Source organism: Mycetomoellerius zeteki, unplaced genomic scaffold (assembly GCF_001594055.1).
Source record: "Mycetomoellerius zeteki isolate Tzet28-1 unplaced genomic scaffold, Tzet1.0 scaffold92, whole genome shotgun sequence".
Taxonomy (NCBI): Eukaryota; Metazoa; Arthropoda; class Insecta; order Hymenoptera; family Formicidae; genus Mycetomoellerius; species Mycetomoellerius zeteki.
Genome location: NW_017257958.1, coordinates 212,991 through 235,623, shown reverse-complemented (window position 1 = coordinate 235,623; position 22,633 = coordinate 212,991). Strand labels below are relative to the sequence as shown.

The 22,633-nt window shown below is 34.1% G+C and overlaps 4 protein-coding genes across 8 annotated transcripts in view; 1 reads left to right on the top strand and 3 right to left on the bottom strand.

Moving 5' to 3' along the window:
* Tsp66E (Tetraspanin 66E) overlaps window positions 1–5,019 on the bottom strand; it is a 48,071-nt gene extending 43,052 nt beyond the window's left edge. For 2 of the 3 annotated variants that reach the window (XM_018460167.1, XM_018460168.1), the window contains exon 1: window positions 4,692–5,019. The gene's annotated coding sequence lies outside the window, so the exon portion shown is untranslated. The remainder of the gene's footprint in view (window positions 1–4,691) is intronic. The other variant, XM_018460171.1, reaches the window with a different exon arrangement.
* A 2,534-nt stretch (window positions 5,020–7,553) lies between these two features.
* On the top strand, window positions 7,554–11,389 carry Uqcc1 (Ubiquinol-cytochrome c reductase complex assembly factor 1). The gene is made up of 6 exons (XM_018460157.1): window positions 7,554–7,744; window positions 8,361–8,570; window positions 8,729–8,801; window positions 8,870–9,036; window positions 10,934–11,128; window positions 11,265–11,389. The coding sequence occupies exons 1-6, from the start codon at window positions 7,703–7,705 to the stop codon at window positions 11,358–11,360; spliced, it is 783 nt and encodes a 260-aa protein (XP_018315659.1). The 5' UTR covers window positions 7,554–7,702; the 3' UTR covers window positions 11,361–11,389.
* A 113-nt stretch (window positions 11,390–11,502) lies between these two features.
* LOC108730442 (sphingomyelin phosphodiesterase 1) lies at window positions 11,503–16,691 on the bottom strand. Its single transcript, XM_018460147.1, has 8 exons — window positions 16,532–16,691; window positions 14,764–15,074; window positions 14,022–14,405; window positions 13,746–13,918; window positions 13,435–13,635; window positions 12,061–12,412; window positions 11,792–11,982; window positions 11,503–11,722 (listed from the first exon to the last, which is right to left on the bottom strand). Exons 1-8 carry the CDS (start codon window positions 16,605–16,607, stop codon window positions 11,578–11,580), a joined length of 1,833 nt encoding a protein of 610 aa, XP_018315649.1. The 5' UTR covers window positions 16,608–16,691; the 3' UTR covers window positions 11,503–11,577.
* Window positions 16,692–17,163: 472 nt separating this feature from the next.
* On the bottom strand, window positions 17,164–22,371 carry Nmd3 (60S ribosomal export protein NMD3). 3 transcript variants are annotated; one of them, XM_018460150.1, is made up of 12 exons: window positions 22,291–22,371; window positions 21,973–22,034; window positions 20,461–20,595; window positions 20,231–20,381; window positions 19,398–19,532; window positions 19,182–19,290; window positions 18,897–19,047; window positions 18,683–18,825; window positions 18,455–18,606; window positions 18,245–18,360; window positions 17,571–17,753; window positions 17,164–17,493 (listed from the first exon to the last, which is right to left on the bottom strand). In XM_018460150.1, the coding sequence occupies exons 2-12, from the start codon at window positions 22,017–22,019 to the stop codon at window positions 17,322–17,324; spliced, it is 1,494 nt and encodes a 497-aa protein (XP_018315652.1). In that variant the 5' UTR covers window positions 22,020–22,034; window positions 22,291–22,371; the 3' UTR covers window positions 17,164–17,321. The 3 variants fall into 3 exon arrangements, with proteins under 3 accessions (XP_018315652.1, XP_018315654.1, XP_018315651.1); XM_018460152.1 differs by having other exon boundaries at window positions 22,328–22,345; XM_018460149.1 differs by having other exon boundaries at window positions 21,973–22,311.
* Window positions 22,372–22,633: the final 262 nt, after the last annotated feature.

Below are 22,633 nucleotides of genomic sequence, written 5' to 3'. Positions count from 1 at the left end.
TCCAGTCTCTCGCAATCTATTAAATGTCAACATAAACACTCTTCGGTTTGGCACTCTTCTGTTTGGAAATCGTCGTGCATATTCTCGCACCGCCTTTAAAGCATTACCGTTGCAGAAACCGTATACAAAAACCATATCAGCATATTCACTATTAGAATACGTACGCGGCATATTGCAAAAGACAAAATTCATCTACTGTTAAAGGCTTTCAAAGAGCGACTGACAAATTCATAACAGAAAGTGGAAAATGTAATCAAATATGTCGGTGCTAGATATGGCAAGAAATGTAAACATTTTTTTTCGATTTCTCTGAAACGGAGCAAAAACGAGCATATGTCTATAGGACTTTTTTTCTTAGTTTTTTACTCCTCTACACGCTCCCGAAGTTTTGCCATTTAATTTGGAAACACCCTGTATACTGTAAAAAATATTCAAAGTGGACACAACTAAATCTGAGGGTTACGCGATTTGAGTTAAGCGAAGTATAATCAAGTCAAGAAGAATGAAAACCTAATTAGTTGAATAACTTCACTAATTAGATGAATAACTTCACGTAGTAAAATGTACTCAAAAATTTTTTTTTGGTCAAAGTATATGATTAACCGTTCTAAAATATATATTAAGTGTATTAATATTAGATATTCATTCAACTACTACAAGGGTGATTAGAGAGAAAAGTATATTGAACTAATTATTTACGTAATTCAATGATGGGGCGGTACTGTCATAAGCATATTTACAAAGTTGATTAAATCATTATTAGTGGTAAATGAACATGAATATAACGTAAAAGTAACAGGACCTAAATGTAGTAGGAACTCAATAAATTATTGACGGTACTTCACTTTGATTTAGAGCGAGAGAGCGTTTTGTGGAGCCATCAATAGATGGCGCGTGTACTGGTAACAGAGATTCGACATCTACCTGTATAAAGCGAGGATAGTCAAATGGTTAAACCATTAACCATTTTCATATACTTCTTGTCACATGGCGATAAACATGTTTTTCAGAGTATAGTAGAAAGTTTTAATGATTAATTAAATTATTTTACAAAGTAACGAGATCAAATAAATTTAATGAATTGTCCTATTAAATAAATTATTTAATCTACTTCACTCGAAAACGAAGTAGAAATTACCTCAAAATTGTTACTATCAACAATTTACTGAGTTCTCGTTACTTTGTAGAACAGTTCAATCAAATATTAAAATCAGTCTGTTCTATTGCAGATTTATTTCATCGTGCTCACATAAAGTATTTTTATTGACAATACAATTATGTTCATTTACCATCAATAATAACTTAGTCAATTTTACAAATATTTTATAGAAATAAATTCAATGTTTATTTAACAAGGAAGATATTAAAGGAAATTAAAATTTTTGTTGACGCAACCTGACAGTTAGTTCGCCATATTTAACTCTGAGATTGAGCTGGTTTACGTCAATTCGAGTTGAATTTCTTGATTTTTTTTACAGTGTACATAGCGAGAGACGAAGTTATGGCCGCGCCATAATTTAATTATATTCTGTACGATTACGTCACATGACGTAGTTACTCATCCACTAATAAGCCGACGCGACGAAGCGCCCCGCGACGTTTACATTTCGACAGAGGTTCAACTTACGAAACGAGAAGCCGCGAATGCACAGTGGGCAGATCCGCATGGGCAGATCCACTTCCATCCACCTTGCCTGGCTCTCGCGACAGTCGCAACTGGTCGCAACTGGTCGCAACCGTCGACGGTGGGGATGCGTATAGTCGGCGTCGTCGATTCCGACTGATTCGGACATTTCAGACGCGCGCAGATACGTAATTCTATGCGATAAAATCGACAAATTTTGAACTTCTCCGGACAAGATCTCCTCTCGCGAAGGAATTTCGCGCGGAGATACGCGGATAACGGATGTCTACTATAGATGGTGTTTGTTTGACGCTCACGACTCTTGCGAGCATCATTTGTTCTTGTTCAACATTTGCAAACAAGGATGAAATGATTCCAAGAGCGCTGTGAGCGTCGATTGGAATAACCGCATCCTTGGCGGCTTACTTACATCAAGATTAAGCAATTATCTCATTGCAGTGAATCAATCGTGAACGCTTCTATAAAGCATTTTATCGCGAAAACTTTACGACGCGCATGTAATAATTTTTCTCAATCTGCTCTCGAGTATTCGGTAACTTATCGCATACTTCGTACAGAAGGAAGCGTCAATCACTTGCTACCGTGTTGCAATTTAACTAATTTAAGGATGTATCACACGTACGGTCCCTTCAAAGAAAATTAAATTTGGAAGTACGTTTAATACTGACACTTCAAATAAACTATACACACATGAAAGTTGTGTGAATAAGATTATATTTTTGTTTAATAACACATTTTTGTAGTTTATTTATTTTATTTGTTAAAAAAGACAATTTTTTTTAAATGATAAAAAATTTACATTTTTTTTATAAGTACTTTAAATATTCAAATAATTTACGCAAAGTTTCATTGCAATTCACTGATTAGTTCCAAAGATATAGAACAAATAAATATTTTGTTGTTTACTGGACAATTAGTTTATGCATCGCAATGTAACTCTATGTAAATAATCTTGAATGCATAATGTACTTATATTAAAAAATTGAGATTTTTATGATTTATTTTATAAATTTCCATCATATATCTTTATTAGAGCACAGATTAAAAAAAATACAACTACTTATTAAAATAATTTATGATTCAGATAGTAAACCGTCACCAAATTTGTCTTATTTGTATTATTTTTAAACGTGATTTAGAATAATCTATAAATTTTTTCATAATTTTGTTATCGTTTTGAAAATATGTGTAAATCCTTAACGACAACCAGCAAGATTAATCTCGAGCGTTACTTGTCGAGGTTCAGTCAGCTTAGAAATAGGTACATAGAATTGTTTGTATCATCTTTGCAGAAAATATATAGCATTTAAAACATAGAAGTCACAATGATGTACCTTTACTCGTATTATTTGTCACGATGACGTCCTATGGTATCATCATGACTCTGTGTGTTCCACCTGAGGTGCTAAATGCATTGCGCAACTTTTATGAATATTTATTACAAAAACTTACACAAAAACAAATCGAGTCTAGCCATACCGTTGTTTTTTCCTTCGTATCGCCACTGCACGTTCGTTCAAAATCGATTCGCTCACCACATAGCGAGATATATTATTTCACCACAACGCAACGCAAGCAAGCCGTATCTGTTAATCGGTTCTCGCGCGGGTAGCTTCGCCGCCGCAGGGTGCTTGCGCAATATTCTATCCTTTTTTTCCTTTACGAGAAAAAAACAAACTTTCGAGTCTCGGATAAGGATTACGACGATGAGCAACGCGCGTCACCAGGTGGAGAAATGCACTCGTAACCGCTGTTCACACAGTTCAGGTAGTAAAAGCAGCAACAAGTGGTGCGAGGCATTAATTGCGTACGAGCAGCACTCGCTCGAGGAGTCGTGATTGCGCGGAAGTATCAATTTCGAAGGGGGAGGCCCCACGGAGGGCGCTTATTCGTGTCGCCGATTCGCGCGACCTTCGCGGCAACGAGAGATTCCGTTTCTCGGAATCGGAACACCTCGCGGCCTCCAGCGAACCGTTTGGGGAGGAGCCGAGCGTTTAGACGCTTTCAATCTTCTCGATCAGTTTTTGATTCTCAAAAAACTGTAAAAAATTATTCGATAGTGATTTCGTCCACACACTTTTCCATTGAATTTATGAGTTGTAACAGGCTTTATTTCATAGGGCATACAATAAATATATACGATTCATTGGTATTTTTGTAAAAACTATCCGGTAGGAGACTAACGATAAGAAGCTATCCAGAAGACTGATGTGAGATTTTAATAAAAGTAATGTTTTTGACATTTTATATCGTAAAGTCCGCATATTCGTTAGGTAAACTTATAAATGACAAACATGACCTTATTTGTGTCATGACGATGTCCTTCCGATATCATTATGACTCGTGTGTTCTACCCGAGCTCGGGAGTCAGGCGACTTCGGTTTTACGAGTGCGATTATAGTTCCGTAACTCGTCGGTTTTCTCCACCTTTTATTTCATAGGACCCATCGGGACTTTCCGAGATCGCGAGAGAAGAGGGCGAGAGAGAAAGACGGAACAGGAACGTCGAGATGCGCGAGAACGGCTTACAGACTCCCCGCTTTGTACGTACATAGGTACAAAGCGGGCAACGCGCGTCTCCAGATGAGAATCGACGCTGGACGACGCTGGACGATGCGCGACACCGACATCGTAATCCACTGGACCGTCGTCGACGAGTCCATATACAACACACTTTGCCCAAGGGAACGTGTCCTTGGGGAAACGTCCTTAGGACGCGAGACGTCCTCTGGGACGGTGGGACGTCTAATGTACTCGAAAGGTTTACGGTGTACAAAAGTACGCGAACGAATCGCGAGAATTTGAAGTTTAGGTTGACCTCGGAAGCGACGCAGCGCGTCAAGCGGTCCTCCGCCTGCCTCCGCCTGCCTCCGCCTGCTCCGCCGCGGCCGAGGCAAAACTCGAGCTTACCGTCCTTCTCTTTCCCCTTCCCCTTCCGACCGACCCTTTTTTGGATGCTCCTGCCTCCCTCGCCATCCGTCTCCCTCTTTCTCCTCTCGCATCTAAATAAAGATATCTATCTATCTGTCGCATCTTTCAGACTTACGTTCGTGATGCTGGACTCTCCGGCAGCTGGTCGAGGGCAAGGTCGCACCCGGTCGCGCTTCTTCTCCTCCCCTCTCTTTCTCTCCCTGCTGGAGCACACAGTTAAACTGTCTCGCCGAGGGCGAGATAGAACTGATAGAAGCACCAGCGCTCCGACTCCGACGACGACGACGGCTCGTCGCGCTCGTCAGGGATCCACGGCCGCGTCTCCGCCGCACGTCATTCGTAACAGCGTCGCACCGGGGGCACCGTTTTACCGGAACAATCGCGAGAGAAGAAGCTGCTCACTCGGCGCCGTTTGCCGCGCATCTGCCGTCACACCGTGTCACACCGCTGCGCGAGAGCCAGAGAGAGCGGGCGGTTGAGGCTGGTTGAGGCGGTTCGAGTTCGGTTCGGACGAGCGAGGAGCGACGCGACCAATCGCGGGCCGTCTGCGCAGTGCGCATCAGCGCGGTAGGACCACTGGACCGCGACGGCGACGCTACGGGCGCGCGGCGCGCCATTTCTCGCACGTTTCGCTCGCATTTCGCTTGCGAGGTGACTTTGCGAGAGACTTCGCGAAAGGCGACTTCACCGCGCCGTTGTGCGCGTTGCCGGCGCGACGGGCAGATCGTAATCGCTCGGTGAGCGCGGTCACGTCATAATTGCGCGCGGCGATAACGAGGATTCTGGCTTTTTACCTTCCTCCCGGGATTCTCTCTTCTCCGGAAATACATGCGTTGAAAGGGGAACGGGTGCAGCCCGTCCTGCGCGCGTGCGCGCCTCGTCCAGATGTAGGCCCCGAATCACGCGTTGCGCGAAAATTTGAAATTTTTTAACTATCGAATCGCGGCAGCGACTCGATACACCAGTCGAGAATGATATTAGGAATCGAGTTTTTGCAATACCGTTTATCCAGATACGGTGAACGCTAAAGTCAGGTTATCTTCTTCTTAACAACTAATTAAGAAAAGGATAGCGATAAGTGAACTTTAACGTTCACCGTATTTGGATCCACTATTATAAAAACATTTTATTGCTCATCTTACTGCGGACTGCATTTGACTGTAAAAAAACCAGACGGTACAATAATATTATAATAAAATATATGATGGATGCAATAATGTTAAACGCATACGAGTGAAGAACGCCGTATTCGAAGCGGATCTTCGTGCCCAATAATATTTCTTGTATTTCTTGTAAATTTATAAAATTTCCTGTTCAAGCTAACTGCGATTATCTGTCGGTGTCGAAACACAGTTTCGTAAACCGAAGCTGACGGAGTAGTAATATCAATTTGCAGCAATGATATTAAATTAATAAGCAATTTAATATCATTGCTGCAAATAAGCGTCTAAGGCCCAGTTCCACGATTCAAGGTTAACTCCCAACCGAGGTTCAACTTGTTTCTCATCTCTTTCCAATTCTAGAATTGGAAATTCTAATTTCTTAAGAGTTAACCGTGAGTCGTGGAACTGGGAAAGGGCCTTAAAAAGCTGATTCGATACTAACAAATTAATTATATTGATTAATCAATTATTAAAATAAATATGACGAGAGATGTTCATGATACATGCTAATGAAAAAAGTTAAAAAATGTAATTTTTTAACATTCTTCCGATTTTAATACAAGGTCCACTGCACCTCCTAATTTTGCGTCTACCTTAATCATGTAAAAGGTTTTTTATTCCGTTCAGTCAATTCGAAGATTTTTATACGACTCTGTAATGGAATAATTTGGTCACTCCAGCATTCCCGACGGCCGAACTTGATCGAGGTCGATAGTAGACTTTTTTAAATTCCAAATTCGATAATAGTGACATCTTTCATTCATTCCTTATACTTATTACATCAGAGAGAAGCCTGAGAGCGGCCACGCCCGGGATTTAGCTGCAACCTTATTTCGAAGCTCCTCTATGTCCACAAAACGTGGACATTGACTACGTAGCCAATGTCCACGATCCCGTCGGTAATGTCCACGATTTTTTGATTGTATTCTTCGCTATATCCACGATTTTCGGTCCGTTAGATAGACAAAGACGAACAATCAATCTGTCGGCGCTCGTTGAACAAACAAAGGGCGTGGCCGCTCTCAGGCTTCTCTCTGGTAGGTCCGGATCTACAATAGGTGTTTTAAGCCTTAAGCCGTAAGAAATCGACCAATTACAGTCGAATTCGAGGAGAATAATCGACTGTGATTCGTCCATTTCTTATGGCTTAAGGCTTAAAACTGCTTAAAACTCTATCGTAGATCCGGGGTAGGAGCTATGGTAGGAGCATGTTGGAATATGTTGGAACATGCGACGCGAACAAACCTTTTGATATATGGAGCTTTATGCTAGCTGCAGACAACAGCGCAAATGAGCGTGCAGCTTTACCGATGTTCTCGTTCTAAAGCTACGCGCTCATTGGATATCGCGTGTCGCACGAACATCTGCATTGATCTGCAGCCAGCATCAGGCCAATATTACATGCGTCCGTTTTTGTCGTACGACAAATTATTCAAGCCTGTCGATTGGCTATAGGACAAAGAGGTCCGAGATCCTCTCTGTCTTGCAGCCAATTGACACGCTTGAAAAATTCGTAGTACGATAAAAAACGGACGCATGTAATGCATGGTCTAATGGCTGCGTTCAGCAGACTCAACAGTTTTGCAACCGTTTTATGATTGTCTGCTGAGATAGGACCATTCTTCTAGATCTAAAAGTATGATCCAATCAGCGCGAAGGAAACTTCCAACAGTTGCAAAACAAACGTTCTGCTGAACGCAGCCATTGTCTGCTGAGATAGGACCATTCTTCTAGATCTAAAAGTATGATCCAATCAGCGCGAAGGAAACTTCCAACAGTTGCAAAACGAACGTTCTGCTGAACGCACCCATTGACAGCCTTACGTTCGATTTCGTTAGTTTGTAGTCTGTGCATGATTGCATGAGTATATGTCGTTGTCGCCGTTCGTTTGCACGTCACGTGCCGAGTGCCGACGAACTACGAAGACGCATGAGCACGCGTAAGAAGATTTATTTCTGGCGACATGTCCGTCGCACGATGCGTCCGGTTGTTTCCCTCGTCGAAGGTACCCATCGTCTGCCATCATACGAGTAGCGATCATGTAACTTTTCTCTAGAGCAAAAACTGGAAAAGGGAACAATTTTATGCATATAAAAAGTTTTTCACCCCTTTTCCGCCTTAGGGAGAAAGTTACACGATTGCTATCAGACCTTTATTTTATGTTTATTCAATGTACAATGTAGATTAATTTGAATCTCGATTTAACTTACTCGTTATCTTTTTCTAATTCTTACAACTTAGAAGGAAAAGAAAAAATGTATTAAACCAACAGTTTCTGTTAATAGTTTATAACTGTTATTGAAGCATCGACTTGACGACTTATATACATTATTAGAAGTTTTACCCCACTGAGGATGGTTTAATGTAAACTGAAATGTTTGATACAATCTTAATGGATTGTAATTTTATTATTAGTACGTTGAATAAATACTGAAATGACATTATGCCTGGCTCATTGCACTGTATTCATCAATTTTTAAGTATTAGAGATTAAAGTCAATTTACAATGATAGAAATAGACATAGACCAGGAGCTGATTTGACCAAGACCAATGATAGAAATAGACTATTCCCTTGGAGCTGCATGCATGACGCGATTCCATTAACAAGCACTTGTTTCAGAACGCATTATTACTGAACCAGAGAGTAACACAGATACATAGGGATCTTGGTACCATGAGGCTATTATCGGCAAAGACACAAACACAGATGCCTAGGAATACCCACACAATATCCGAACACCGTACGTCTGCAGTGAAAACTTTACAACCAAAGATAGGATTTTTTGCGAGAATACTGAAAAAAACCGGTATTCTAGACGTCCAGAAATATGTAATTAAAAATTTTTCATTACCATTCAACCTTGAATGGTGAAACGAGAGCATTTGTAAAGCTTGTTATGAATCTTTACAATCTGTAAAAGCACTCTGTGGCTTTATATCCATATATTCAAAGTTATTGATGGTAATGTTAATTGAATATTATTACAGAGAAATGTGGAAATGGGTTATAAGGTATATGAACGTGTAATTCGTCAAGTGGATTATCCTTTCTTCTTTAAACGTAAGTTCTCTGTTATAAGTGTATTGTAATTCTAACTCTTACATACATTTTAAACACGTTCTTTGCAGATTTTAACATGCCAGATACGTTCTTCGCTTGGTTTCTGGTGACAGAGCTTCATGTCTGGATGATAATGGTTCGATACATGGCAGACGAGAACGATGGAAAAGCTATCAGGAATAGTACAGTAGCAGCAATGTGGCAGGACGCACAAGCCAGGATAGAAAATGTCGGTGTAGGTAGCATTGTGATTGTACTTTTAATATACTGTCATATATATGTACCTATATTGTATATACCAGAGTTGGCATTATTTTATCCACCTCAAAAACACTCAGGGATTTTTTTTGGGTTTTATTGCGATTGTATAAGAAAAATTAATTTTTTAATTAGAAACACATAAAAGGAACATATTTATAAATATTTAATGAATATAGGTATACTAAATTAACTAAACTGATATAATTTTAACATACCAATTTTAATATACATATATACAGGTGTGTCAATTGGTATGGAGAAAACGCACAGTTGCTATTTAAAAAAAATACGTAGTTGCACGTTGTAAATTTCATAATTTTTCTTAACAATTGTGTGTTTTTTTGCACACCAATTGATTCATTTTATTATTCTATGGATAAAAGTGTTAGGGTACAGTTGCCAAAAAATTAATAGTTTACAAGATATTTTATGTTTTATGTCAAAATGTGTCGGAATAAAGTGTAAAATGTCCCGTAAACTATTGGTTTTTTAATATCTCTACCTAATATTTTTATATGCAGAATAATTAGAGGAATCATATTATCTAAAAAAAAATCACATAATTCCATTTAAAAAAGTGGAAGTGATCTTCATATCTTTTTGGCGCCTCCACCTAGAAAAAAACAACGTGACCAAAATGTGTCCCTCTCGAAACTGTTCCATTTTCATTTGAAGCATTCTTTTATATCATTAAAAATAAGTGAAATATTCAAGATGATCGATTTAATTGGACTACCTTGTATATATAATATTTTGTAATATTTAAAATTAATATAATTTTATTTTAATGCATATTTGGTTTTATAAGCCTCCTTTCCATGAATTTACTTGAAATTGAATCTAAATTACATTTAAATATCTATAAAATGTGTATAATATACTTTCACCACTTTTGAGCTGATTTTTTTATTCTACCTGAATGTTTTTTATTATTTTATATATGTAATATTATATATGTAATTTTTTACATGTAATGTATCATTTCTTTCTTTATCTTTACTACAGAAGGATTTTTTTTTATTTGAAAAATTCATAATATTTTTACAATAAATGAAATAATATAGAGTATATAAGAACCAACCGCGGATCTTGATGTATAAAGTATATTATATTTTAATCATATAAAAATTAATTGATTAGTTGATCATATAAAAATTAATGATGTCCTACATGTTTCGGCCACGTGATTGAGCTTTTTCCAGAAATAAAAACTTCTTACATAATTATTATATTTTTACAAAATTCTTTTCTAATTTTATTTGAATATGTAATTAAATAATGATAAATACAACATGAACTAAATATTACGTGAAAAAATATCAAATAATCAATTTTATCAAAAACACCCCTCAAAAAACCCAGTAAAACCTAATAAAACTTAAAAAACCAGTGGGCTGAGCTTTAAAAAAAAAAACCCCCCCGGGGTTTCTTCCAATCCTGGTATAATGCAGAATGTCCCAAAATTTGCGAGTCAAAATACAACAGTAAAAAAGTTTTCAAAAAATTAATTGAAACAATTTGTAAATTTTTATTTTAAACAAAAGTTATAATTCATTTGTGAGTTAAGTAAAGATAAAGAGTTTAAATATAGCCAATTACAGACTATGTTTAGATGGACTACGTTTAAACACTGAAGTGTGCACTTACTAATACTATCGCACGCACGATTCATAGACAGATGACCGTCTATATTGGCTATATTTAAACCTTCCTATATTAAAATCTACTGCTTGCAATAACAATGTATGTGTAACTTTTTTAAAACTTAATTTTTTAAAACTTTTGTGCTGTAGTATTTTGATTCACGATTATTCAAATACCCTATACAATGTATATGTACTTATACATTTATAATTGTTATGTTATTGCAGCTAATCAAAACCAAACTCAAAAATAAACAAATACAGGAAATATCACATCAATTCAATGCTGCTATAATAGGTTACGACGAGGGCATACAATCTGATGACAAAGTATTAGCAGGAGCATTATGGAGACGATTCTTTCAGTTGGAATGCAACAATCCGGAACATATTGAAACGCTTCTAATTTATGTTAGGAAACAGGTAAAGCTTTAGGAAATAATGCATAACTATATTCTGTATTTTATTTCACGATGTATGACTTGCTAAAGCTAACTTGACACAGTTTTTACAGTTATACATTATTTAAAAAATAATTTCTTTTTTGTTCGCTTTCCAGATTTGTTTGTTTGACAGTTTACCAAATGATGAAATTTTAAGAAAACCAATTTTAAAGTTACTAGACATAAAAAGTTTGTGTAAACATCAACAATAATTACAATTAGTAGACAAAATTAACAGATAATGAAATATTATGTTTCTGTAAATACATAATGTTATTATGAAGAGCTATTGTAAAAATATAGTAATAAATATAATAATATAGTAGAATGTAACTTTTTCGTAAAGTATTTTCTTTAAATATCATCTCTCGTACTTTCTCTAAATTAAAATGCTTTTCGCTTTACATTTTACATTAATAACGCATTAGGTTAAATTTCGTCAAATTCAAGAGTACTATTATTACATATAGTTTCGTAATCTTCCAGGCTCACAATTATATTGCATATGAAAGCTCTCATGCATTTTGCGTCGCATTCGTCCTTCAGTGATGGTTCAGCTTGTTTATAATAGTTCCTGAGTAAATTATTGTTAGGTGAGATAGAACACTGGGCAGACAATAATTCACAATTCTCTACACATTACCTGTAGTAACGATTCAGCAGGTTCTCGTCAGTCACTAGTTTAACCAACCAAGCTTGTAACGAATCGTATTTCAAGTCGGAGAGTCCATATTCCTCTTTAAACGAGTATGACTTATACCATAACGGCCGTTGGTCAGAGTTAATGTTTGCTAAAGTCAAATTGTATATCCAATTCTCAAAATCTTTGACTTCCTATAATAGAGTTTAGCCCATCATGTAAATGTACAGTTTATCGAAACGTGTATTTTACCGAAACAATGTAATACTTACGTAATTTTTACTGTCAATAGTGTAAAGCTTATAGTTGGGATTTAAATTCTCGTAAGTAGTTACGCCACCACCATTCCAAGCGACGTTACTAATCTTGTTTTTATCATCACTGCCGTAAATCAGCTGTAATTCATCTTTGTGCGTATGGCCATTGAATTGCGCTCTAATAATATGGGCAAATCTGTTGATAATTTTGATGTATTCTCTTTTCCACGTATTTTGACAATCCGAATTGCTAGGGGGAAGGTGCGCTAATATGTGCACATACTCTCTATCCACTTCAGCCTGCAAAAGCGTGTCCGCCAACCATTGCAATTGACCATCAGGATCTTGCGGTTGATACAGTAGCCACCTGTAGAAATGATTCTATACAAAACCGCGTAAAGTAAAATATTTAATTTATATGCTTCCTGCATTAAAAATAAATATATGATAATGTAAAAATAGAGTTAACACAATGTATATTGAAGGAATCAATTATGTATATTGCTATATCGCTGCATTGATAGAAAATAGCAATTTTTCAATAGAGCATTTTTTAAATTCTTTCCGAATTGGAACGTTCTAATTAGAGTAGTGAATATGCATAACTTCATTTTTTCCATGTTGTACCTTTAATAGAAGAAAGTTATTTACTTCCTCTTATAAAGTTAAGAAGAAACTTGATTTACAGTTTCACTTAAAAGTCACACACATCCATCTATACCTTACGTTAACTAAAAATCCGTTATTAAAAAGTTACCGTTATCTAAACCTAAACATTCCATTATAATGTATTCTTTAAAATTATGTCATAAGTGTAAGAAATTTAAAGGAAACAGGCAAAACAGAGAAGCTATCAGCGTTAGGGCTGTGTGCCATGTGGCCGGACGGAAGTTTATCAATATGGAGGAGACCAGGCTTCGGTTCGAATCCTGAAGCGCCCTGATACTTTTTTCGTGTTGTCGCTTATTTCTTACGTAAGTTTTCAAAATTTGAACAGAATTACTTGTCAGAATTACGACACTTTTCCATGTAAGCAACGTATTGACAAACGTATCGTTTTTCACAAAATGTTAATTCTTTCATTTGTATTGTTACACAAATAATTTTTATTTTATTTGTAGATTGCAATATCATAACTCATTGATTGATCTGCAATGTAGATCTTCTTATCTTATTATTAATAATATTTTTGCTTTAATTTATGTTATCAATCTCGTCAGAGATATCAGTGATAAATACTTTTCTATCAATGCGACAATATGTTGTGATGCAGAAGATAATTCACAATATTTATTGGCTAATATCTTAGATTGATAACGTTAATTACGATATTGCAATCTACAAATAAACTACTTGTATCTCAATTAAAACTGATTTAATGATACTCACCAGTTGTAGCTATAACACACGTTATTGTTCAAGGCTATAATTCTAAATCCTTTTTTAGGCGAAACTGTATAAAATCCGCCTTGTAGAATGGTAGAACGTGTAGATTTCGGTAACCACCCGAAACCAATCCATAAATCAGCCATCAGTTTATACAACCATTGCGTGCTTATCTCATCATTAGTAATAGTCCTAGGTGCAAATCTAAAAGAATTGTTCAACACTATATATATTAATATCAAATATGGGAGTGTGTATGTACGTACTAATCGCATATGGTATATTTATATGTAAAAATTTTTTGGATAGCTTACTGATTTACAGGATGCGGCTCGTGATTACCCAAAATAGGATACACAGGAACATTTTTGAACATTTCATAAATTTGAAGATAGCTTTTGTTCAGACTTTCTACATTTCCCTCGATCCTAGTCTCCCAAACACCGTGGTCTATTATGTCACCAGTGAAGTAAACATAGGAAATATTCTACAAATTAATTAATTAATATTCCTTAAAACAACTTGCCGTTTTGAAGAATTATAAATAATATTATAATAATATATGTAGATTCTCTCTCTCTCTCGCGTACTTGATGTTCAGCTGTAACGTGATCTAGGACGTCTACAACGGCATGCCACGGACTGTCGCAATAATTATAATCTCCCCAATAGCCTGCCACCTTGCCGCTTGTGTTTGTATTGTTTTGTCCTTTTCGGCAACAAGTTGGTTCATTGCAATATGCATTACCATAGGGTTCATACTTAGGATCATAATGAATATCTGTTATTTGCAATATATTTATCATTTCATTGCTCTCTTCCGGCTTAATCAATTTTGGGGGACCGTCATCAATATTGACTATCCAATTAAACTCGTTATTATCAAGTGGACAAAACGGTGATTCTAGTAAAACTCCGCAAATTGTATCTGCTGTTAGATTAGGCTTTGAATCTATGATATGCAAAATTATTGGCTGCAAATAAAACGTTCAGCTTCAGACCCACGATAAAAAGAAAAGTTAACGGAGAACGCTAGAAAAATCTTATCGTTTTGAATATGTAATCCGGTTCGTTAATTTGAACCGAATTTTACAGAAATCTTATACTAATCTTATAGAACCCGATAAAATGCGATAAAATAGATATTCTACTGTTCTCTATCAACTTTTTTTTATCAGGGATAGTATATTGAGTATATTAAAAATAATTGATGTTAAAAATATATTGCTATGAAGAAATTCTTATTGATATATTGATATTATAATAATGAAAATAATCAAAATTTTTTATTTAATTTTATTTGTATAACAATTCAATTTACCTTACACTTACCAAATTGATAGTTACCACACCATCGCAGACTTGTGGAGATTGCAATTTCAGTAAAGTACAAATTTTAATCACTTTACTCTTTATATCTTCCGCTGACATGCCCTGTCTACGATATTCTATAAAAGTATTTAGGACAGACTTACATATTATGCAAATATTTTCGCTACTTTCACCGTCGAAACTACGCCAATCTTTACGTAGCAAATTAGTTGGAAGAGATAGATTATGGATTAACCGTTGAAATTCTTCAGATTTCTCATCTACTGTTATCCAATTATTAATTTCATGTGTAAGGTGTGATATTACGTCATCTGCAAAAACAGATAAAACCAATATCTTTCAATTTTTGCAACAAAGGTGTACAACACACAGTAAAAGATATATTAATTAACGAATGTGTGTACTATTATTTTCTTTAAAACAGCAATTCTGTTTTAAATAATTATTTTATATGAACCTATAAATAATCTTATAAATAATCCCTATGATAGCAAAAAAAAAACATTTTGGTTATTTTCAACGTCTAACATGAAAAAGTTCTGATATGTACATACAAATTGTATATCATATTAAATGACTATTTAAACGGAGTAGTATATCGCTTATCTTGTGAAAACCTTCGAGATCATGAGAGAAATTATGATCAAAGACGATAATGCTATCATATTTATCGATACAAACTTGTTAAAGTTAAAATGAGACATCAAAACATTCCGGGATTTAAGGAACAAGGACTACATTGTTACTTAAACATGTATAGTTAACTTATTATTTATATCGGACTCTTAATCGCTCATCAATCGCTCAAAAATCTTCCAATTATACATATATGTATTTAAGTAACAGTACAATCCTTGCTATTTAATTCTCGATCGATGTCTTATTTAATTTTTCTCAATAGATGCGAAAGCGTTAGATTTATTGTCTTTAGTATCATGATTTCTCTTTGTTTCTGAAGTTTCTCCAAAATATAATATATAAGTATTTTATACGCCTAAGAACTTCATGTTAAACGGAAACTAAAGAGCTTCGCATCCTTTATATTTTTTATATCGAGGTACATTCTATCAAGTGTCCAGGTTGCGCAAATAATTAACCGTAAAACGTACCTTAAAGGATCATTTAACTGGCCGTAATCCATAAGAATTGACTAATCATAGATTATTTCCCTTTTACTCGACTGTGATTAGTCAATTCTTACAGATTACGACCAGTATAAATGATCCTTTATTTAGAGGGTCCGTACGCTCTTTCTGTAATTGATTGGCTAATGGCTAATTGAACTAATTCTTAACGGTACGGCTTACGATTACTGCTGTGAAAAGTGTGTACTGGTATCCTTAGGGCTATAGCACACAAAAAAATTTAAACAGACGTAAGCAGTAACATTGTTGGATGGCCTTATGTTATGACCTTACAGTCTCTACTGTGATTGGCCAATTCGCTTACTGCTTACGTTTTTTTATATGCCATGGCCTTTAGTAATGTGAACATATAATAATAAGATATTTATGTTTTGCTATCAAGATAAACAAAAATGGCAACTATATAGGATAATGTAGACAGCATAAACATTGCATTAAACTTTATAGCATTATTTTATGTTATAATTTAATAATTTTTTTGTATATATATATATATATAAACATCAAATTGTATATTTAAAAAATTATATATATGTATATATCAAATCTTTAAGATTAAATGTACAAAAAATGTGCTGTTTCTTTATTTGAATTCTAATATTTTATCTAATAGTTTGTCATACTTGTCTTGCTTATCACGTCGCTGTTTGCAACTTTTAAGAAAAGTGCAAAAAACAATAGTAATCTGCAGAACTTCATGTTGATGAGATTACTCGATCATAGCAGCACCACTGTATCATCAAAGTTATTGAACAGTTATATATAGTGTCAGTGTTATTATATCTTTAAGATAATTCCCCACTTCTTCTCAAATAGCTTTTAAATAGCTTCGTGGTTCAATATGTAAGAGTGATAGAGATGGTAGATAATTAACCATCAATATACTACATTATGACCAACACAAGACAAATAAGAAAAACATTATCATTATCGCGTGATCAGATTATTTTAATATTTATAGTAAGAATATTTCGCCTTGGTAAATTATATAACAGAAATTTACTGTCTTTGTTACGTACTGTATCATTATAAATGAACTAATACTGTGATCATATAATTAATACTAGTAATATCATCATCTAAACACAAACAAATAACGATGTTAATGATTAATGGATGAACAATTAATTTCATTAAAATGTAATTGAATTGTAAAAATCATATCAACTTAATTTTATTTTTTAATATTTTTATTGATGCATAAAATATATCGTCAAGACAATAAATTGATTTTAGATACATAAAAATATTGGGATTTCGTAACAATCTTTCTGTATATCATATTTATATTAATTTACACGTGCTATAATGTGTATGCATACAGAAGATCGTGAGTACATTTCTCAGGTATATGTATCTTGCAAAATTATATTTTACAATTATGTACTTTTTTATTCACAAACTTTAGGTGTTTCAATCTTCGATTACAAGATCGTCCATCATTTCCTCGAGAGTAATCTGCGGAATGCTCGGGTCTATTTCGCTAGTGTCTACAGGAATGTGCTTCTGGACATCTCTAAATATATTGATGTTCTGTCTCATTTCCGGATCTTCTTCCAACTCATCAAGGAATTCATTATATTCGCTGCAAAATGCAATTGATATTGTAAGATAATTTGCAGTACACACATTTGTAGGCTTTTACATTGTTTTTCAACATACTTATTTTCTGTACTCATACTGGCTACTTCGCCAGTAATATGTTTCAACTTCCATACTCGTGCCTTGCGACGAGCTGCCTTGTTATGGTCGTAAAACTTCTTTACCAGTATAACATCGGGTATTGAATCTTCACTTAGTTTATCGAAATTGGTGTCGTTAATATTACTGTCTTTCAGAGCATAGCTGTAATAAATGAATTCAAAATAAATTATCAATGGAACGTTGTACTATTCTTTTAATAGAACATCTTTCAATTGCTTATATAAGTGATGTTGAAGGAAGAAATTTGCTTTTTACTCTTATTTTTTTTAATAAAGCCATATCTTTCCTGACCGATGCAATTTATTGGCCTAATTTAAATATTATCGATTCATTTGTAGTTTTGAAGAGCAAAGTGAGAAGCTAAAAGTTCTTTTCCAATATCTTTTAAGCAATTGGATGCTCTGCTAAAAAAAGGATATGATATTGCACTGTAGCCGTTGTTATTCAAACATGTATGACTTTATTCCCACACAAAGATAGAATCTGTATTAAAAACAGATGATAGACCAATCTCCTATTATTATAAAACGAGTAGTACAGGTATTCAGCGGGTGTTTTCAGATGTTCATGTTATTTAGTCCATCTCCTACATTATGTGTACAATAAATTTATTGTAAATTACATAAACTTACCCGAGTACTGAATCACCTGGTTTAAGTATATGGCCTAAATGTGTACGTGTGTGAATTGGATTATCATTTATCCCCAATTCAAATGCTTTCACTAGCCATACGTCCGCGATGATGTGCTTAAAAATTAATTATTAAAAATTTTTGTCTTGAATGAATTACATGTTAAACTTCTCATAATGTCGAAATATTTTATACAGGAAGGAAACTTACTCTATTAGAAATAGTTCCTTGTCCTGGAAAACTTTTTCTATCTTTGTATTTTATTGATTCAATATCCATCACGATGTACTCTGTTAATTGTTTTGGGTCGCATATACTATTGAAGTTATTTCTCCAGTAGACAGTCGAACTAACTTCAGCAACTAAATGAAACATATCACTGATAGCATTAATTAAATAAGTATTAAGATTAATAATTAATATTATACTATAGCTTACTTTGTCCCGATAAAAAGTCTATAAGATGTACAGCATTTGTGATTCGATATACCAAACAAATAGGATTAATGCCACCTAACTGTTGAGCCAGCTTCCGTGGTAGGCAGACTACGCTATCTTTGGAGAGCGGAACAATTTCAACGCTGTAAATGGTATGATAAAGGGAGACATTACAAATCGAAATACGTCGCAAATGTATGCTGTGTATATTTACCAAAATGTAAACTTGTAATTGTATAAATTACTGTGACAATCGTGTGAAATTAATCTCTTTGAATGTTGATACTGGCATGGCATGACCGTCATTAAAAAATCAACCATTTTTCTAGCTGCGGCCTCGTTTGCATAATAAAAGTCCAGACCCTCTGTAAAGTAAGAACATTTTATGTATCTGTTATTCACTTGATCCAAAAATTTTACAGTACACTTGGAAACTCTTTACGGCACACTGGTTAAAAAATCTTGTATCAAAAAAGTTTCCGTAAAACGCAATATTTACCATGAATAGGTTTTATGCCCAGTGTGTGCTCATGTGCTTTATGTTTCAATATCAATTGCTCTAAGTAATAAAAAGTTTTCTTATTTGTTGCTCTCTGCCGGATTTGCACCTATAAAACAATATAAAATGCATAAAAAAGTCATATATGTGCATAATTGTTTGATATATTTGAATTTCTTTTAGATTCTCTCTGCAATCGCACACATGAAAACTTACACACGCACGCCAATAATCTTTAGCTTCCGTACGGTGACAATCTTCGCACATTTGATGATTCACGATATATTCGACTACAAATACTTGCTCTAGGACTGTTCCACCAATTACTTCTGCATGAACAGTTAGTTTTACCTAAGAGAAATATGACATATGATATAAAATGGAAATAAAATTTAATATTTAAAATTGAGTTGACGATTGCATAATCATTATCTAAATTAATCCTTACAGGAAGAGTGAGACGTAAATATATGTCCTTTTCTTAATCTTTTTAATATTTCTTTGATATATATATTTAATTAACATACATATTGATATAATTTATACTTCTGGAAACTTAAAGTATCATTTTCTAGCGTTATTTTAATCAATTAAGCAATATATTTTTAGTTATGAACAAATTAAAACGAAAAATTAATTAGGCTGCATATAAACTAAGAGTCAAAAGGCTGTAAATTTAAACAAATATTAGGTACATTTTAATATATAATAATTTATTTAATAATTTATTTTGAGAATGTTTCACTTGCACGTTTTTTATTTGAAAAATCATGAATATATTCAGAAAACATTTTTCCTCAGAAAAAAGCAATTTGTTGTATATAAATAATAAATCATTTTATAAAAATTACATTTTTATAACAATAATTTTTATAAAGAAAAAGTGAATAAAACAAATAAAATTCAATATGACAGATAAATTCCTTACTCTCATCAGCCAATTTTCACCTAATATTGCAAATATTAATCCATCAAGTTTTTAATCTATTTAATTTCAATATCACACATAATTCCAGCAACTTTGCTTGTACCACCCATGTAAAACTTACTTTCAATCTTTTAGAATGTGGCTCTGTCCATATAAAACCGGCGTCTACTAGTTTCACACGGTTCAATCCCTTTAACTTTTTCAAGCACAGTGACAAAAGTTCTCTGGATTCCAGAGCAGCATGAATCCATTCGGAAGGTGGCTGAAGATACCTGTTATATGAGCATATAACATTAACTTAATTGAATTAATACGTAACACCAATATTTGAAACCTTTTTAAATATCGTACCTCTCACAACCTTTGCAAAATTGTATAGTCACTTGTTTAGGGATACCCTCTGTAATATCAACGTGGGTACGTAGACATCCTACGCACATATTCGCGGGATTCGGCTCGATGAGGAGTCCACATTCGCAACAGAGACTACGAAAGAAAAAGTCATATTCGATTGTAAAATTAATTTTTATTTTTTGTATACATATATACATAAACCAGAAGACCAATCACAGTCGAACGTAAGAAGAATAATAGACTAGACAATTGGTCGATTTCTTGCTTCTGACTTCTGATTCATTACTTGTTCTGTTGCACGTATAATGCGCATGAGATATCATTTTATTCTTGTTTGACACTCTGCGAACAACAAGGATAAAATAATATTTCATGTGCATTATGCTTGCAACCGAACGCAGCCTTTTTATAGAAAGCCTCTAATACGTAAAAGCTTGTCAATAAATCAGTTATGATATTAACATACAAAATTGTTTATACTTCAGAAGCAGGGTTGGGTAGTACTAAATTAAAAAGATAAAAGCTAAAAAGTTAATTAATTTTAACCCAACTTAGTTACGTTTTAAACTCTTAACTTTTTAACTTAATTTAGTTAAATTTTATCAGTAACTATTAACTTTTAATTTGATTTTTTTTAAGTTAATCCTTAGGCACAATGCTAGAGGATAATGAGTATATAAAATTTAGTAATTTTATATTGTTATAATCGTTTGCGAACAAAAATAACCAGATTCTTTAATAAATATGCCGTGAGAAAGGAAAAATACGAAAAATTATGTAAAATGGTCAAACTTTTTCTTTTTCTTTTTTTCGGTTGTTTGTTCAGACTAAATTTAACTTTTAACTTTTCAATTACTTTTTTTATTAACTTAACGTTTAATTCAATTGATTTCATTATGGATTAACTTGTATTTTAATTAAGTTAAATTTTCAGGGCTGTTAACTTTAACTTAACTTAGTTAAAAAAAAAAGTTAACTTACCCAACCCTGTTCAGAAGCAGTTTAGTTTTTTTACTTATGTTTACTAAGCTCTTTTACTCATCATCAGTATATATCTATTATATAAATGAAGGCTTTTTTATGAAACATCCCACATGCATATGTAATATATATATATATATATAAAACACACACACACACACACACACACACACAATAAGGTATACGAAAGATCATCCAGATCTCTTCAATATCTTGACAATAAACATTTCTAAAAAAAAATGTTTTTATACGAGTTGTAGGGCTTTTTAAAAAATCAATTAGATGGTAACATTTAAAAACCTTCCAACAGTTGTAAAATAAACATTTATTTTATAAAAGCCCTATAATTTTTATAGAAAACATTTTTTTAAGAAATGCTTATTTTTCAAGATATTTAAGAATTTTGGGACTCTTCATACACCGACCCTGTACAATTTTATATACATATATATATATATATTTCTTACAAAATAAACATATTTGTATAAAATAGATATCTTGAAGGATATATTTTATGCATATACATACATTATTCCTTTCTTTGCATTCTCAGAGGTTTGTTGAATATATTCCATTTTATGTAATTGTCACTAAAAAAAACAAGAATTTTATAAAATATGCTCGATGTACTCTTCTCCTCATGGATGCCTGCTCCTTTTAATCCTCCAATTAAACTTAGAAGGCGAAAAGTATCTCCACACTAAATTGTATTCTAGATGTAAAAATCCGAATTCTCCTTCAACAAATTCTAATTTGACAACGCTTGAATAAAAATCCCTCAGTCTATGGTTATTTACAACTCTATCTTCAAAAAACGTAAAGAATTAATTGAAAATCTTAAGACACCTTTGCTCCTCTAATCTCGTTGATCTAAAGACCTAACCTAAAAGTCGCAATGCGCCACGAAACAAAAAGCTGAAATGAAAGTTTCTTCTCTTCTCCTTTGTTCTTCTTCTTCGAGACCTTCGAAGTTCGAGTCCACCTGGGATGCGTTCCAAAATTCGACTCCGTCAACTCATGAATACCGGCCATAATTCTGGGTCTATGGCCCTGGTATTCATAAGGAGCCAACAGACCAGAGCGGCGTAGCGGTGAGCGGCGAGCGGTAGCCCAATAAAAGCCATGCTTCACTAATGATGTCACGCAAAAGCGTGGCTCTCATTGGGCTACCGCTCGTCGCTCACCGCTG

Bases quoted from the DNA above. Each gene is read 5' to 3' on its own strand.
- Uqcc1 (XM_018460157.1), top strand. From the start codon at position 7,703: ATGTCCGTCGCACGATGCGTCCGGTTGTTTCCCTCGTCGAAG. The intron at 9,037-10,933 runs GTAGGTAGCATT...ATGTTATTGCAG, and splicing joins CCAGGATAGAAAATGTCGGT to CTAATCAAAACCAAACTCAA. The intron at 11,129-11,264 runs GTAAAGCTTTAG...TTCGCTTTCCAG, and splicing joins TAATTTATGTTAGGAAACAG to ATTTGTTTGTTTGACAGTTT.
- LOC108730442 (XM_018460147.1), bottom strand. From the start codon at position 16,607: ATGAAGTTCTGCAGATTACTATTGTTTTTTGCACTTTTCTTAAAAGTT. The intron at 14,406-14,763 runs GTAAGTGTAAGG...TTTTATTTGCAG, and splicing joins GTGTGGTAACTATCAATTTG to CCAATAATTTTGCATATCAT. The intron at 12,413-13,434 runs GTGAGTATCATT...TCATTTCTACAG, and splicing joins GTGTGTTATAGCTACAACTG to GTGGCTACTGTATCAACCGC.
- Nmd3 (XM_018460150.1), bottom strand. From the start codon at position 22,019: ATGGAATATATTCAACAAACCTCTGAGAATGCAAAGAAAGGAATAAT. The intron at 17,754-18,244 runs GTAAGTTTATGT...CATTTATTACAG, and splicing joins CCAGGTGATTCAGTACTCGG to CTATGCTCTGAAAGACAGTA. The intron at 17,494-17,570 runs GTATGTTGAAAA...TGCATTTTGCAG, and splicing joins AGTATGAGTACAGAAAATAA to CGAATATAATGAATTCCTTG.